Below are 17,411 nucleotides of genomic sequence, written 5' to 3'. Positions count from 1 at the left end.
TGTAAAGGGGAGAGGATAAAATGAAACAGCTGTTGCTAATAGACTAACGATTTTCAGTGTCTGTTTTTTAATGTTTTGATCAATTTGTAATTGATACAGATCATTGTGGCTATCAATAACTATCACGGCTGCATTTTTCACTTATGGAGCCTACTGTGAAATAGCTTACTTTATTAGCTAATCTGATAGTGACTGTTAATTTTCTCTACCTGTATATCTTTCAAACTGTGTAGACAAAATCTTCTGTTTCCAAGAGTCAGTAATGTATAATTTTTTCTGTGAAACTCTCCTTTAAAGATAACACATTGCTAATAACCAGCTTTCTTTTTGACTTGATACACCCCAACATTTATTTATCGACTGCAACACTATTACCATGAGGAAGGGTGGTATTATGTAGCAATTTCAGAAGGAAGTTTTTATAAAAGGAAACTGTTGCATAATTTTAAACGTCTTCCTTACTGACCCACAGCCAGTATCCTAAGATGGAAAACACAAGATAGGGCTGTCTGTAACTTCTGGAGGTGCCTTTAAACTCTGCCTGTACCTATCACATATCCACAGTGCTTGGCTTCTGCCTGCTTGCATGTGATCCTCCCCTTCTCTAACTGAAGAAAGTCCTTAAGGTATATGAGAGGATTTGTGGCACAGACATGAACTGGAACCACAGTATGAGTAAGCAGAACCAGGGAATTGCTGTCTCCCAATCCCACAATAGCACAGTACTGGCCTGAAGTCGCTGCTGCTGTAAGCTATGTGGACCCTCTGTAGGAACCAGCACTTATTGGGAAAGGTACTCATTTATTAGTAGTAAACATCAATTTCTTATCAAATGTTGCATCCTACTTAAAAGACTACTCTCTATAATTACCTCTAATTAGTTTGATGTATGGAATGTAGCTTATCAGCCACTGGATGAAAACTATAGTGTTTTCTCCACTGCCCCTTCCACTGTTCATCAAGCTTGGGGTCAGATTACTAGGCAACAGTGCTACTGTATACTGAAGACTTTCTTGTATATTAAACTCCCAATATTTTTTAAAAAGCGTTTTTTGGAAAGACCGAACATAATCTTTCTTAAATAAGGTCTTTTTATTAATTAAACTTAGTATGTCTATCTAGTAATGTAGGGCCTTCTGCAGGCAGTTACTATAAAGTGCTTCATACTTGACTAAAAGTTCACTAGATCTGCCACTCTCTTCTCTCCCTTCCCCAGTGAAGATGGGAAAGGGCACACTACATAAGAATGGAAACCAGTTTTTTTCCTTACAGTAAAGGTATTCTTGGAGATAAGAATTGCTGCATTTAGTTATGTACAGAATTCTAATCTACATCTATTAATGGGAACCTTTTAAAATGCCATATAATACCATGTAAAGCAGTTGGGTAGACTCAACCTTTAACTAAAGTAAGGATAATCAGTTTGTAAAACAGGACATGGATTTTCTAATTTCAAATGATGTAATGTGTATACATTACTCCTCCTTGCTATTTTGTTTGCAGTACATTCTTCATCAGTTTGTATTCTGCAGCTTGTAGGATGACCTTCTACATCCCTCTTCTTCCCCTTCACAAACTTGTTTCTAGGTATGCAGTTAAATGCTACAGCTAGAATCGCAGTGGTGACCAACTAGCTTTTAAATACCCTTCTGACCTAGTTGCAGTGACCCAGATTAAGTGTTTTAGCACAGATTTGTTCCCAGCATAAATATAATTTGTTTTGCCTCTTCCTATTATCCATTTCTGTCCAACAGTGTGTTTGGAAATGTAGGCAACTTTACTGCCTGTGCTGAGTATGTGGGGTATTTTCCGCATTTGAGTTCTGGGATTAATATTTGGTCCTGGAGTCTATCACAGAACACTAGAGCCATTTTTGAATGTGGAGACCTATTTATAAATTTAGGATGTTGAATTATTTTGCTGGGTCCTAATGCACAAAAACCAAACAGCTCAGCAATCCTAATTCTGGGGCAATCTAAAGTGGTATCTGAAAAATGACACGTTGAGGTTCATAGACCTATACACTGCCAAATTGATTCCTCTGATGGGATGGATGGAGCTGAAGCCCCAGCTCTATGCTTGGGGCTTGATGTTTGATACTATTAGATTAGTGGGGATAAGGAATGGCTGATCAAGTCCCTTTTTTGGGGTGGGGTGGGGATGGTTGAAGCTTGTCTTGTCAGAGCATCAGTCACTCTGGCTAACAATTACTAAAGCTTTGTGAAGGTTGACTACTATTGGTCCAAGACTCATAGATGCAGTATTGGAAGTGTACCTATCCATCCCTCACATCCTACTACTTGGTGTGGTTAGAAACACTCCTAGAAGAGAGCTGAATCGCAACACCTAAGGTAAATAAGGCTAGAACTTTTCAAGAACTGGACCCTGTAGGAGGGGAGAGGATACTTTGTTTGCCATACTAGGAGGAATTCAGTAAGATTGCTCTGCCAGCTGGGGATTTAGCTTGCCCTTCCTGATTACTCTACTGCTTCACCAGCAAGGATTTGAAAAGGACCAGACTGCTCTGGGAGCATGTTCTTGGAGACTGAAGGAAGTGGAGATGTCAAGCTCAACAGGTAACCTTTAATAGACCTCCAAGTTGACTTGTTTTTTTGGGTAACTTCTGTGAAAGTGATGGAAATTCTAGCTCAATTTGGGTGCAGGAGAAATGTGGTTGCTTTAGTCCACTTAAGACTCCCAGTGAGGAAGTACGATGCAATAGCAGCTAGTATGCTAAACATATCCCAGATAAGGGATACATAGTACCAATATTTTGGTAATAGGAAAGAGGAAGAGTGACTTGTCCTTTGTCCAGTTCATATTCAATAAATGCAGGGGATAGCTTAAAATTGTAGGGAAATTATATAATTTATCTATTCTCCCTTAAGCAATTTTGTTATTTGTCTATATCCCTTTCCATTACCCATTAAAGTTATTGCTCATCTTCCCGCCTACCAGTTTAACTAATTGTTAGACTATGAACTGAACCAAACAGCACAGAAAAAATGTAAATCCCCTTCCCTTTCAAAACCTGAAAGTCCAGATGTGACATGAAGTGTAAATGTAGACTACAGATGGACTGCTTATGCATGTGAATAGTGTGTTGGCTTGCATCTCTGGGTATCCACTGATGGAGAGGCCATAACTCAAGGGGAAGACTCTATGGAAAGATGTGATTTGCTGTATTGGGGGAGAATGCAGCAGTAGTGGTGTTCATATGCAAGGACAAACGACCATGCCTCCAGCATGGCAGCAAGCTTACATGTGGTTGTCCAGCTACTGCTTTTTCTGCTGCCTTATTTCCCTTTTACTCTGGTTTTGGTGCCCTTTTGTCTTTTCCCTCCATCTCTCCTACTCTTCCCTTCCCAATGCTATTTCAAATTCTTGGAAGGACATGCTTGTCCCTGTCTTTCCTCATGTTGACTGTCCTGAGATTTTCCTCCTACGTTTGTGTTTTCTCTTCTCCCCCCCCCCCCCTCCACCCCTGTCTGTTTTGTTTTGTTTGTTTGTTTTTGTGTTTTCTCCTCTTCCTACAAATTATCTGAGACACTGACTACTGGCCACTTATGTCTAAAGTGAGGGTTGTAGAGTGCCAGTGTGAAAAGATGAGTCTTTAAATATGTTTGCTGGGGAGTCTGCTGTATATTAGAATTTGGCTTAATCACATCAATATGTGGAATGAGGGAAAACTTTTTTTTCCCCAATCCATTAATGGGCTGTGCCTTCTCTGCACAGATTGGAGAGGTAGTCCACGTTTCCATCAAATAGTAATAAGTATTTCTAAAGGTTTGGCCATATCTAACTCCTTCAACTCATACCCATGTACATAATTACAATTTTGACCCATGTAGTTATAGACCTGTCAGCTCAACATTGATCCCAGGTAAGACAATGGAGCAGCTGATATGGGACTCTATCAATGAGGAATTACAGGAGGGTTACATAATTTAATGCAAATCAACATGGGTTTATGGGAAAATAGATCTCTTCCAACTTTTCTTATGAGATTACACTATTACCTTTATCAATAGTTATAAATGTAATATACTTAACCTTTAAGGTGTTTGACTTTGTATAACATGACACTGATTAAAATACTAGAAAGATATAAAGTTAACATGACACCTAGTTTTTAAATCCATTTAATGTATCTGAGTGGTCTCAAAATGTAAAACAAATGGGGAATTGTCATCAAGTGAGTGTTTCCAAGATTGATCCTGGGGCCTTGCATTCTAATGGTTTCTAATCAATGATGTGTAAGAAACCACAAAGTATACAAATGACCCACAAAATGGGGCAGTGGTAAATAACAAAAGATCATGGATTCAGAGCAACCTTGATCACTTGGTAAACAGCACAACTGTGCATTAATATGGTTAAATGTATACCTCTAGGAACAAAGAATGTAGGTCATGCTTGCAGGCAGGGGAACTCTATCCTCCACAACCCATGAATCTTTTTCCAGTTTACCATTTCTCAGGAACATCACCTGACCATAAGCTTCCAATGTGATGCTGTGGCCAAAAGAGCTAACCTGTTCCTGGGATGCCTAAACAGGTATCTCAAGTAGGAGTAGATAGATGAGTCTACTTTTGGAAGACTGTATCCACTTCTAGTTCCCACAATTCAAGAATGTTGATAAAGTGGAGAGGGTTCAGAGAAGAGGCATGAGAGTGGTTAAAGGATTGGAAAACATACGTGGTGGTGGTGGTCTCTTTCTGTGAGACTAAAGGGTGATTTGACTACAGCTTAAGTATCCACATAAGGAACAAATATTTATTAAGGCACTCTTCAGTCTATCAGAGAAAGGTATAAAATGATTTCATGACTGAAAATTGGAGCAAGACAAATTAAAAATGGAAATAAGGCAAATTTGACAGTGAGGGTAATTAACCACTAGAAAATTTACCAAGGGTCTTGGTGGAGTCTCCCTCACTGCCAATTTTTAAATCAAGATCAGATGTTTTTTCTAGAAGATATTTTCTATGAATTATTTTGAAGTTCTAGGGCCTGTTTCCAACAAGAGGTTGGACAAGATGATCACAGTGGTCCCTTCTGGCCTTGGAATCTGTATTATGTCAAAATTCTTTATTACTTGTACAAATCAGAAAGGATGTGTTAGACTGAGGGAAAAGTTCCATTCTAGAAAGGAAATGATCAGCTAACAAATTTTCCCTTCTGGCTCCTGACCATGCATATCTATGATGGAGAGCACTATGGAAAATAGTGGGAAGAGAGATCAGAGAGAAATTGCCCACATTTTTCCTGACCGGGACTGCGGAAATAACATTTTCTTTAGAGACTACTAAATAAAACACCTTTTTCCCAAAGGAGACCTCTCCAGAGGAGAACAAGCCAATCTTGGGCAACTTAATGACCAGTATTAAAAGGACAATATAGACAACTTCTCGATTTCTTTTAAGGTGACTGATGCTCCTTCAGACCAAAGAGCTACATTGGACTGCATTAAATGAACCTTGGAACCTGCACACCCAATACACTGTATGCATTTCTAACACCATCTTATCCATCTGGCTATGGATAAGTTGTCTTGTTTGAGACATTTTGGATGGAAAAATAAGTGTGCTGATTTTTCTGAAGCAATCCATGTGTTTGAGGTATATCTTCATTGCTCTGGGGACAATGAATAGTGCATCGGAAAACTTTTCCGTCCTGGAACAGTAGACTTGATCAGAAGGCAAAGACTATGGCCTGTGGGATATGGAAAAAGTACATTTTCCCCCAGTTACCTAAGAATCAGATCTTTGTAAGACTACCTTGTTGTTAAAGATGCAGTAGTGTAGATTAGTGTTATGGACCTCAGGATGATCAAGTTCTGTGACAATCCTAGAACTGTAAGGCACAGAAAGACGTCTGCTGCTTTTAATTTTCTTCACTCTGAAGGGATACTTTATATACAGAGACTTCAAAATTTACCTGTATGCAATTCATAATTTCACTACATAAAAATTAAACGATTGCCACGAGGAAGGCATAGAGAGCTGCAGTTGTCATCACTCTGCTTTTGAAAACCGCTACTTCTGCCATATCATCCTACATCACTTCAGGTCCTGCATCATTGATGAGGAAAGAGATTGGCTCTTAATATAGTTTGAGAAGTGGGCTGGCTGGATGCTGCTTCACTACAGCAGCTGGTAGTAGTCAGGTAAATGCTATAAATAGGGAGTAGTAGGGTGGGGATAACATCTGGTTTCCACCCTCCCTGGTTACTATTTCTTCTAGCACTCTTGGCAATTGGAGGATTGGGTGCTTTTGATAAGGGCAGTAATAAGTTAATCCTATGGGCTGTCCATCCTCTCTAGTTTCACATTCTACTATGTTTTAAACATTTAGTAGGCAGTTCTGATTCATGTCAAATGCAAGAACTTCCTGTCCCTATCTCAGGCCTATGCCCAATGCAAACTCCCGTTTTCATAGCACACGGGACCTGTTGTGGACACTGGATTGTGTAACTTCAGATGGAGTTGCAGGGACTGCCACAAAGCTCTTGAGTACATGAAGTAGGATAGATCTTGGTTTGTTGCTAAAAATCTGGGCCAGTTCTTCAAAGAAAGTACAAGTTATCTTGGGGTTAGTTGTTGGCTGCCTGGTTGCAATCTTCTCAGTCAGACTAATCCTTCATTGCTTTCTCTCTCTTCCCTTCCCTTCTCTCCTCTCTTCTCTTCTCCCCCCCCCCCCCCCATTTGCATTAGTTGACACTCCAGGCCACAGCATATTCAGCAAATCTCATGATTTCACTTGGCTAAACCTTAACCTTCTTTAGTAAACAGGTCATTGACCCCCAGTATCAAATCAGGTACTTAATCAGCTAGGATAGCAGCTAGCACAAGAATCCAGCTAGTTATAAGAAGTGGATGTGTAAATGCTGTCTCCTGTTAACAAAATAAAGTACACTCCACAAGGAAGTGGTATGCCAATTTATGTGGCTGCATGGATGGCTGCTGTGGGAGAAAAGAGTGCTAGGAAGACACTGTGTAGTGCATTTTAAGATGTAGTTCCTTCAGAGGCTGGGGAGAAAGGTGGATTGGGAAACAGCCAGATAAGGCTAAGCTATAAAATAAGAGAATATTGCTAGGACCCAGTTTAGTCTGATAATTGCAAGAAGAGGAAGTTCTAAAAACTGTACACATTACTGGTTAGGAATTGTGTACTAGAATTCATAAGTGGATGTGAGGCATGTGCAGTATAAGCCCTATTACAATCTGATGCACACTAAAAGTCTGTAGTGTAGATAGATTTGTGTTTTCTCATTGGTCCTATTTGCCAATTCATTGCTGAAATTGTATACTATGTTAACTGCTAAGAAATATTTCCACTTCAATGTTTACAAACTTCTAAAAATGACACTATTATCCTTCTAGCTTGCACAAAATACACACAATGACAGGTACAATGTTTTTATTTTACAAAAAAAAAAGGGGGGCTGGTAAAAGATGATGTAAATAAAAGTGTAATGCGCCACTAAATAAAACTACATATCCCCACTAAATACTTATTAAATAATTAAGAACACCATCTACAGTACCACAGAAACATCAAAATAATTCAATTTTATCAGGTCAAAAAATACAGTGATTATGAATGTGCTTTGACCAGTTACAGAGCTTGTTAAGGTAACAACTACTGTCAGCAGTCCAGCAGTGTGCACAGTGCCTTCAATTAATGCATTTCAGCATAATTACATTTCTAGTGGGGTCCACTTCCCCAAGAAAAGGCAAAGCTAAGAATTTCATTTGTACATTCTAAACTCTAGAATTACAGAGCCCAGTTTAATAAAAAAAAAAAAATCACAGTGGGTAAGAGAGATGCATATAAAAATACTGGGTGTTCCTTTCAAATTGCAGGAATCATGGGACTACATTCACATTTTTTACAAAATGATTTTCAACAGAATCCAGTTCATTTTATGCTACAGTGAACAATGACTATGAACTATCAGTATATTGCAGGTTTTGATAGTTTTCTTCTTCCTTTTTTTTTTCCTGTAGTCCCAATTCCTGAGGTGTAACATGAGTTATGAAGATACGTGTAAATGCATCCACACCTCTTCTTAAACTCAGCAGACTACACCGACTGCAAGTCATGTATTCTACCACCAATAGCCACTGTTCCCCTTCCCCCTCCCCCCCGTTAGCTTTGTACATCTATTCTCATAACAGTGCATTGCATGAATGTACAAGAAAAATACTGGTTTTGCACTATAGTTTCTAGAATATATACAGAATAAAATAAGTTAACTTTCTTCTAATGAGAATTGCTGATGGGCAGCATATATCTTTAATATACATTTTAAAGTCTCTGCAGGCAGCTACTTTTTGGTTAGTTATCAATATTTGTAACATAAGCACTGATCAGAGAACTGAGCAGCATTCCAATAAAGTTAACAGATATATTATTTCTTTTAGAAACACTGGGGAATCCCAGTTTAAAATATTATTAAATGTCCTAACATTTACACACTATGAGGATTAGAGCTAATAAAATAAAATTTCTCCAAAAATAATCTTGCATTGCTCTTTTAGGCATGCTCTGAGACCTTATCAACAAACATCCATACCTTCAAAATGCAACAGTCGCATATCCATACATTTCAACTCTCACACATAATTCCTCATTACAGACAAAACGAAAAGCAAAACAAAACATTGAGACATCAATGGTTTTTGCAAAGTCTTTACAAGTCCTTTTTCTGCTCATGTATGACTGCACATTCTTCATGACATTGCACAGTGTGTCATTAGGCATTAGTTGATGATTACATTTACTGTTGTAAAACCAGGAAATCTTGCAGGTCTTCAGCCAAAATAAATCAGCCTTGATTTTAGCCTCATCCCACCTGCTTTACTTGTCTCACCATCTGGAGGCCATTACTGCAACAGCACTTACAATTCTGTTTCTACAGAAAATAATGCATGTATATGCATTGCGTTTAGCCCTTTTCCCTTAACGTAGTTTATATCTATATAATAAAAAAATCACTACCGCCCACACAACTGTTGTGTGTAGAAACAGCAGTCAGTAAGATGTTAACTCCATTGGTTTTTAGATCTTTGTTTTTTGATGAAATTTCGTGCTATGTTAAAATTTTGTATTGGCCATCAGTTTTTTTTTTTTTTTTTTTTTTTTGAAAGGTGCTTGATAATGTTCTGAGGCATCCTTAGCTTAGCTAAATGAAAAGCTGTTCAGAATCCAGTGCTCACCATATTTCCTACAGGTTTGGCTTTTGCTAGAAGCTGATAGGACTGAACCATGCGTAGAGACTCTCGAATTTCTAGATTAAGTTCCATCAGTTTTGAACTGGCTTCTGACATGTCTTGGTTAGAGCCTACTACTGCAAAGCTACCAGTCTGGCCCAACGTCTGATGACGAAAATATATATGCAACAGCGTTTGGACTGGGTCATCTTCAGAACTGCCAAATATGTCATTGGGCCAAATAGACCTGTGAACATATAAAATATTTAATATTTTCTTTCAAAAGAAAAAGCAATTAGTCAACATGACTTTCATTTTTGTTTTAAAGAATAGGTGTGTTATATAGGACAAGAATGTGAGAAGAGAGTTCGTTCTAAGGTGCTATTCCTATACTTATTAACAAGATGTCATTTTCTTACAGAATAATATACATTAAGTTTATTTTTCAAAGGATACAGTTCTTAAAAATCAGAACTACTCATTAAATGGTGAAAATGCACAAGAGAAAAACACAGTCAGGTTTGTCCTTTTCAACAAGGACATCTAGCAAGAGTTAAAAAAAAAAATTGGAATCAAGCCTATGTTTAAATTAAAAATGTCCATTAGGAAACTGAGTGCTGCTCTAAAAGCATAATAATTTAAATCATTTTGCATTTTACCTGAAAGCTTTGACCTGTGCTACAGCTGATATAAACTCCTTGCTTCTCAAGGTTTCAATGAGAGAATGAATGGCAGTTTCTGTGCTAGCTTGGGAAGCCTCTGATATTTCAATTTCTTCAATACCACTGTCTGAGGCAGATTCAGCCTCTTTCAGACAGCTCTCCAGCAGGGCAAGTTCCTCTGACATGTTTATAACCTAAAAGAAATATGGAGAGTTGAGCCTTTCTGTATCAAAAACTCTTTTCAGCCAAATTAAGTGTTGCAGGAAGATAGGGATGTGCACTTTCCCTCCCCCAGAACTGTGCATGAGGTGGGGACACAGACAAGGGCACCAATGTGGCCACTTGGCCCAAACACTCATGCATATGGATGATTACATGAGTCAAGTACCTGTAATGAGCATTTGGTCTTTCACATAGTCTGTCCTTAGTCAGTTCTTTAGAATTCCTTGCAGGAATTCTTACCTCGCACTCACACTGTAATTGGTGGGCCATGAACCCTTTCACCTGTAGCCATGTATCAAATCAACATAAAGAAGTAGCCTCTTTTGGAAGAATAAAAAAAAATTGAAATGATTCTATTATAAATAAAGAAAAAGTTCAGTACACGTATATAGCAGTGGTGACCAAACACTATAGTGTGGTCCAGCCAGTGCACATACTGCAGCGCTGGGCAGCCAAGGGGGATAAATATGCATGCCCAGTTGTCACAGCACCTGGCTGACTAGGAGACACGTCCTTTCATCAACATTACCCAATGTTATCAACAAATGTGCATACTGGGATCTGAAGAATGAAAATATCCAGGTGCCCATTACGGGGGAGGGAGGTGTGTGTGTAACTGATAAGGAGTGTGGGAGAGACTTGAGGAGAAAAAGGGCAAAAGTTGTGCACAGGCTAGCGTATCTGAGCTAGCTTGAGTCACCTAGCGAGGGTAAAAGGAGCACTGAAGACAGCATAGCACAGGCTTCAGAGTAGGCTAGTGAGCTGAGTATGTACCCAGGATCTGTGCTGAGCTTGTACTAACTGCACCAAAGTCCATCTTGTGCTGTCTTCACTGTTATTGTTACCTGTGGTAGTTGGATTCAAGCTAGCTCAAGTAGGCTAGCCAATGCACACCATTTGAGTGACAGCTTAAAATTGCTTCCTCTTCATTAAGTGCCCAGCTGCCCTTTCAACTCAGCAGTTTTGTATGGCTCTACAGGCTCTTTTAATTAACATTCTGTTGTAAAAACCTCTATTAGCTTTTTTTTTTTTAGAAATGTCACTAATGTTGGGTGCCTCTTTGTTGTGTTTCCAACCTGACACGCCTTCTCCCTGATTTTTAGTTGTGCTGAAGACATACTACCAGCTTTTTGTATAGATATGCAGAGATAGGTTATAGTCACCTGAAACTTGAATATGGCTTTAAAGCTGTAACACTAATCGCAAACTGATTATACAACTATGTACAGATGAGAAGACTCAGTGGAGGCAGAAAGGGTCTTCATAACAGAATCTTCTTGATTGGAGTTAACGTACCTCATTTATAGTTTAATTGTTATACACCAACAGTGACAAAGAACATTTTAAATCCTTGATTTTTTTAAAGATCATTGGGCTCCCTGCATTACTGTGTATTAAAGAGCTTTCAAGTAGTCCAAGGATCAACACAGATATAAATCGATGACTGAGAAAATAATTGCAAGTTCTAATTAAACCTTTTATCTCTTGGCTACAAAACAGCTGGTATACACATTTCCATTTTCAAAAGAGATGACCTGCTGATAATTTTTAATGGGTATTGTTTTTGAACACCAATAACAGGTAGCTAAATAATAATATTTCCTTTACCTCTGCCTCTTTTTTGATTGTATCTACTTTGCTGATAAGTTTGCAATAGGCTTGGAACAGAAGCAGCAACTGGAAATGCAACTTGTATAACCTCCGACACAACTCCAGCTCCTACAAATGTAAACAGCAACATTATCTTAAATTCAGGGAGTGCTAATCTACTAACATATGACACAATCAGACAATAAATCATAGCCAGTTTGTCCAGCACAGAATTTACAATATTAAAAATATTTATTTGCTTACTGCAGAAAAGGAAATGTCAAGAAGATTTACAAGCTAATGTAGTGAGAAGCTGATGAAAGCAGATGAAAGCTGCATTCAGGACTAGATTGGTAATTAGAAAGAAAGTAGTATTGCTCTTGCAGGTTAAAAGTTTATCTTTTAAGAAGGGCAATCACATTTCCAACAAGAAAAAAAAAGGATTCAAATGACATTTCCAAATGTCATGCTCCAGCAGGAAATACATAGATTGCTTTTATTTCTTTTGGCTGTTTTGTCAGTTTAAACAGTAGATCTGATACCAAACAAACAATTGTGATTTATGAGTATGGCCTCTTTTCCTAATGTTAATTATAAACAGGTAAGTATGCTATTAACCCTAGACTTAAGGTTACAATTGCATGATAGAGCAAGAGGAAACTAATTAAATTCTTAGACAAAGAATAATGTTTCCTTATGAAAGCTTGCTATGATTTTATTTCAAGAAATATCAGATGGTAAATTCTTATTGGAATGGAGCAGCAATATTAACTTATGCACTGCTTTGTTTGCATATTTTTATCTAAAACACTGGTCAACGAGGAGGCAATGTTAATATTGCTTTAGATTTAGACAGAGAAGCTACTGCTAATGGAGTCATCTACTATTAACTTGTATAACTACAGGATCATATTATCTACAAAGGATCACTAGTTCATGGGTTAGGACTATAAAAAATTGAACCGTGCAGTACTTTTATAATAGTCTATGATGAGACATTACTATCCCACAAATGGAGAAGAGACAGATGGAGACCAGTTTGTTGACTGACATGGTTAAGTATTCAATAAATCAAGAACCATCACTTACTGCTAGAATTTCCATTTGCTAAGCAAGAAGATGAGCGGGTCACAAAAATACAAAGGAAGAAAAAGATCAAGAATTAGTGTAGGAAATTATTTTAATTAGGGTCATAGATGTCCCAGGTAAACTGGATGAAGAAATATATCTACCATTCTCAAAAGATTCATTGAGTGGGAAAAATATCAGGCTGAATTCCAAGTGAAATTACTAAACACTCGCTGATATAACTGACAAAGAGTAACTTTTTTTCTTGCTGTCCTACCCATTAACAAAAATATACTTCAACTACAATACTGCTACAGGAGGGGTCTGGAGTTATATATGTGTAAATATTTATATAAACCATCAGAAAGAAGAACAATTAGGGTTTATTATCTGTACAATCCGTTTTCCTTAATCCATGCCATCATATTTGAACATAGGGGAAAAAAACAAAAATGAACCTCCCCCACACAAATCACTTTTCCCATGAATTTAGGGTGTTATGTCAATCTGGATTTTGAGTCAACTCAAAAAATCTTTGTTTTTGAGTTTTTAATTAAGACCTTTACAATACTTCAATGCAAGATTTTCACAGTCTAATTTCCCTCTAGGATTGTGCATATGGTATTTTAGAAGAAGAATGTGTGTGTGTGGGAAATGTTAGGAAAGCCTTTTTTGGCTATGTCTACACTTACAGTAGCAAGTAGAGTACATACACACTGCACGCACCCCAGCATGGGTATAAATAACAGTGTAGACATTGAGGCACTACTTCGGTGAGCAGACTAAAGACACACCAGAACCTTAGAGTACATATCCTACACAGCTCTCTTCATACTCATTGTCTTCCCCATCTACACTGCTGTCTTTAGTAGTGTAACGTCCCACTGCCTTCCTGCTGCCAAAGCGTTTCCCTGCCACAGGGAAAAGCTCTGGTGGGGGGAGGCACTTGGGAAAGGCTCTGGAACCTCCCTGCAGCAGGGAAACACTCCCAGTAGCTACACATGGCAGGATGGAAACAGCCTGCTTTTCACTGTGGCATGTAACTACACATATCCTATGTGCCGCCACCAGTGTACACCAGGCCTTTGAGTGTAAGTTCTTTGGGGCAGGGAAGGTCTTTACTTTTGCGTTTTGTACAGTGCCAAGCACATTGGTGGCACTTTAATACATACATAAATAATAAGCATATGAGAGATGATGCAATCAAAGTGACTCTTCCACAAAGGAGCAATTTATGCTTTAGTATTATGTAAATACACAGACTATATACAATGCCTATTTTTTATTCTGTAGTTTGTACTCACTAACATCTAAATAGTGCAGTAATTAGGCAAGCAGCAACTATTGGGCACAATGCAATTTCAGGAGATTAGACCCTGATCCTGAACCATTAAAATCAATGGGAGTTTTGCTATTGACTTCAATAAGTATAGCATCAAAGCCCTTAGGGTACGTCTACACAGCAAAAAAAACCAGTCCCGTGGCAGTGATTCTCAGTCACGGGGCAAGTGCTGTGGAACTAACAGTGTAGACATTCAGGCTGGAGCCTGGGCTCTGAGACTTCCACCCTTGCTGAGTTTCAGAGCTCAGGCTTCAGCTTGAGCCGAACATTTACACTCTATTTTTAGCCTTGCAGAGGGAGCCTCAGGAGCCTGAGTCAATTGACCTGCACTCTGACTTGCTGCTGCACTTTTTTTTTTTTTTTTTTTGGTGCATAGACATATCCTTACTGACCAGCAGAGAAGAGCTAATTTCATAAACTTCAGCCAGTTATTAAATCCCAGTACATGCCAGGGAGAGTCTATTACTTCTATTATAAACCAAAAATGAAAAAAAAAAAGACATGGATTTCTACAGGGAATGTAAGCATAAAACAGAGCTATTCTAAAAGTTGAAGTGAAGTTCTACTCCGAAAAATGGTATTGTGTGGTTTTATATTTATTCTCTCCCCATTACTTTTACATTAAATTTACTCAGTTTACAGATGATAACATAATTTTCTAACTGCCATTCCTGCAAACTCAGCCTGGGATCTTCTAACAGTCGGGATGCTTTCTTTCTGGCTCACTTGTCACCACTACTAGTAAAGATTCTGTAACTGGATTTAATCAACCATTCTGTTGATGATGCATGTGCCAGAAGAGAATTCAGCTCTTTGCTCCCTAGCTGTATTGACATCAGTGCTAAAAAGTAGTAGGAGAATCTTATTTATGTCAATGAACTAAGCATATCTGTTGAATGAGGTGCCATTTTTCTGATCATAGCAGCATTTTAATGCTCAGTACATTAGTTGATTACTTTAATAATCTATTAATATTCCATTCCACTTACAAGGATTTCTGAAACAAGTACCACATTCAGTAATCTACAATAGTTCCTTCAAGTCATTTCTAAATGTATTTAGATAGTCTGTAAAAGGTGTATTTTTTGAAAACACCTTAACTGCACTTTCCTGCCTTTGTGCGAGTGAACAGGTACTATATATTTTTAATTTTTTAAAATTTTAAATAAATGTATGATCAGTGAAAGGGTCATATTACTAGGAGGCAGCTTTGCCATTAACTCAATGTGTGGGCTCAGGCAAGCCATCTAGGCTGTGTGCCCAACTTCTACTGAAGGTCAATGTGAGCTGGGCATCCAACTCCCTTGAGCCCCTTTGACAATCTAATTTTTAACCTTTTTGGAAAAACTCTGCCTTTCTTGAATCCTGTGTACCCTTTCACTGATTCTAACATGTCTGTACAGGTTTGAAGTAAACCGGTATGCTGGAATAATTTGCATAGTGGGGATGCTGAGAGCCATTGAACCAAACTGTAAACCCATATCATGGAAACCACTTCAAGCCAGTGGGGCGACAACATCCCCAGCACCCCTATTTCCAGCACCTATAGAAGGACTGAATTTGGCCCTCCCTCCATTTCTCCATCTATAAAGCAGAAATACTGATACTCACTGCCCTCATGAGTATATTGGGAGTGTTAATTAGTGTTTATAAAGCATTTTGAAAATGTAAGATGATATATAAATACAGAGTACTATTTCATATTACATAGGTAAAGTATGTAATAAATCTTTAGGACACTGTATAGGGAAAGTGTGCATGCCTATATATGTTTATTATATAATGGAACACATGTCAAGCAAGATATTAAGGTGTAAACAATTTTTAATATGCATTAAAAATCCTTGTGAACAGTATTTAGCTTGTGTGCTTAGCCATTTTTCTGAGTTAAAAATATTGGCCATTTTAAATTGTTTTTCAAAATTCTTAACACAACTATACATAATTATCTCCTGCTCCAATATTGTTTTAATCTAAAAACATAACCAAAACCATCTGAATTGGGATTTTTTTTTTAAAGAGACTTGTATAGTTTAAATAGGTCCAAATAGAATTTTGTGAAAAATGGAGAGAAAATTCCTTTCTAGGCTGAAACTGTGTGTGCAAAGTGGGAATTTTTACTGCTGAAAATAGGATTTCTTTTAAATAAAAATTAATGACAGACATAAGTATATCATCACAAACAATACTACTGTATGGATTTTGTTTAAAAAAAAAATCACATTCTTATAAACAGATTTTAGTCGACTAAAAGGAAGAAAATGCTTCCCATTTCCAGAGTTGCCAACTTTCTAATCACACAAAACCAAATACCCTTGCCTAGCCCCTGCCCTGAGGCCCTGCCCCTTCCCCGAGGCCCTGTTCCCACTCATTACATCCCCCTTCCCTCTGTCGCTCGCTCTCCCCCACTCTCACTCACTCACTCATTTTCACTGGGCTAGGGCAGGGGGTTGGGGTGCATGATGAGGTAAGGGCTCTGGCTGGGTGTGCAGGTTCTGAGGTGGGGTCAGAAATGAGGGATTCAGGGAGTGGGACAGGGGTTGGGGTGTGGAAGGGATGAGGACTCTGGGGTGGCGGGTTTGGGGTGCAGGAGGGGGCTTGGGCTGGAGCTGAGGGGTTCGGACTGCAGGAGGGAGCTCATGTCTGGGGCTGGGGAAGGGATGCGGGAAGGGGCTCCGGGTATGGGATCTGGGCGGTGCTTCCCTGAGGTGGCTCCCAAGAAGCTGTGTTTATAAAGCATTTTATAAATTGCCTTAGGTTCCCGGCCAATAGGGGCTGCGGAATCAGCTCTTGTGATGGGGGCAGTGCGCAGAGCCCCCGTGGCCGCCCCATGCCTAAGATTCAGAGGGACATGACGGCAGCTTCACCAGAGTTGCACGGAGCCAGGTAGGGAGCCTGCCAGTCCCGCACCAACTGGACTTTTAATGGCCCCGTCAGCGGTGCTTGACCAGAGCCGCCAGGGTCCCTTTATGACCGGGTGTTCTGGGCGAAATCCAGACACCTGGCAACCCTACCCCTTTCCCCTGACTTGGGTTCAGAATATGGCTATCCAATAATTCTTATGGCTTAGGCCTGTCCTCTGACATATAATGCCCCTCACTTCAGATATTGGAAAAACTGATTCTCTACACATTGATTTTTCAAGATACATATACATAATTATGTGTGATTCATAAGACTTGGCAGGGTCAAAGTCTATAGCTATTTCGTCACTGTGAGCTAGGGTTGTGATTCCCCGCAAACACATACTTGCACTAGCCCTCTTTGAGCTAGCATGAGTATAAACAGCAGTGTAGTTACAGTAGCACAGGT

General features: G+C 38.8%; 1 protein-coding gene across 14 annotated transcripts in view; it reads right to left on the bottom strand.

Moving 5' to 3' along the window:
- Positions 1 to 7,404: 7,404 nt before the first annotated feature.
- Positions 7,405 to 17,411, bottom strand: part of FRYL (FRY like transcription coactivator) — a 394,573-nt gene continuing 384,566 nt past the window's right edge. For 10 of the 14 annotated variants that reach the window (XM_034771653.1, XM_034771656.1, XM_034771654.1 and 7 more), the window contains 4 exons: positions 12,779 to 12,796; positions 11,708 to 11,818; positions 9,875 to 10,071; positions 7,405 to 9,462 (listed from right to left, as the gene is read on the bottom strand). In XM_034771653.1, coding sequence (XP_034627544.1) covers positions 9,204 to 9,462; positions 9,875 to 10,071; positions 11,708 to 11,818; positions 12,779 to 12,796 — 585 coding nt within the window. In that variant the 3' untranslated portion in view covers positions 7,405 to 9,203. The remainder of the gene's footprint in view (positions 9,463 to 9,874; positions 10,072 to 11,707; positions 11,819 to 12,778; positions 12,797 to 17,411) is intronic. The other 4 variants (XM_034771660.1, XM_034771650.1, XM_034771651.1 and 1 more) reach the window with 3 other exon arrangements.

This window comes from Trachemys scripta, chromosome 5 (genome assembly GCF_013100865.1).
Source record: "Trachemys scripta elegans isolate TJP31775 chromosome 5, CAS_Tse_1.0, whole genome shotgun sequence".
Lineage (NCBI taxonomy): Eukaryota > Metazoa > Chordata > Testudines > Emydidae > Trachemys > Trachemys scripta.
Note: the sequence above shows the minus strand (reverse complement) of the source record. Positions and strands in the feature narration are given on the sequence as shown.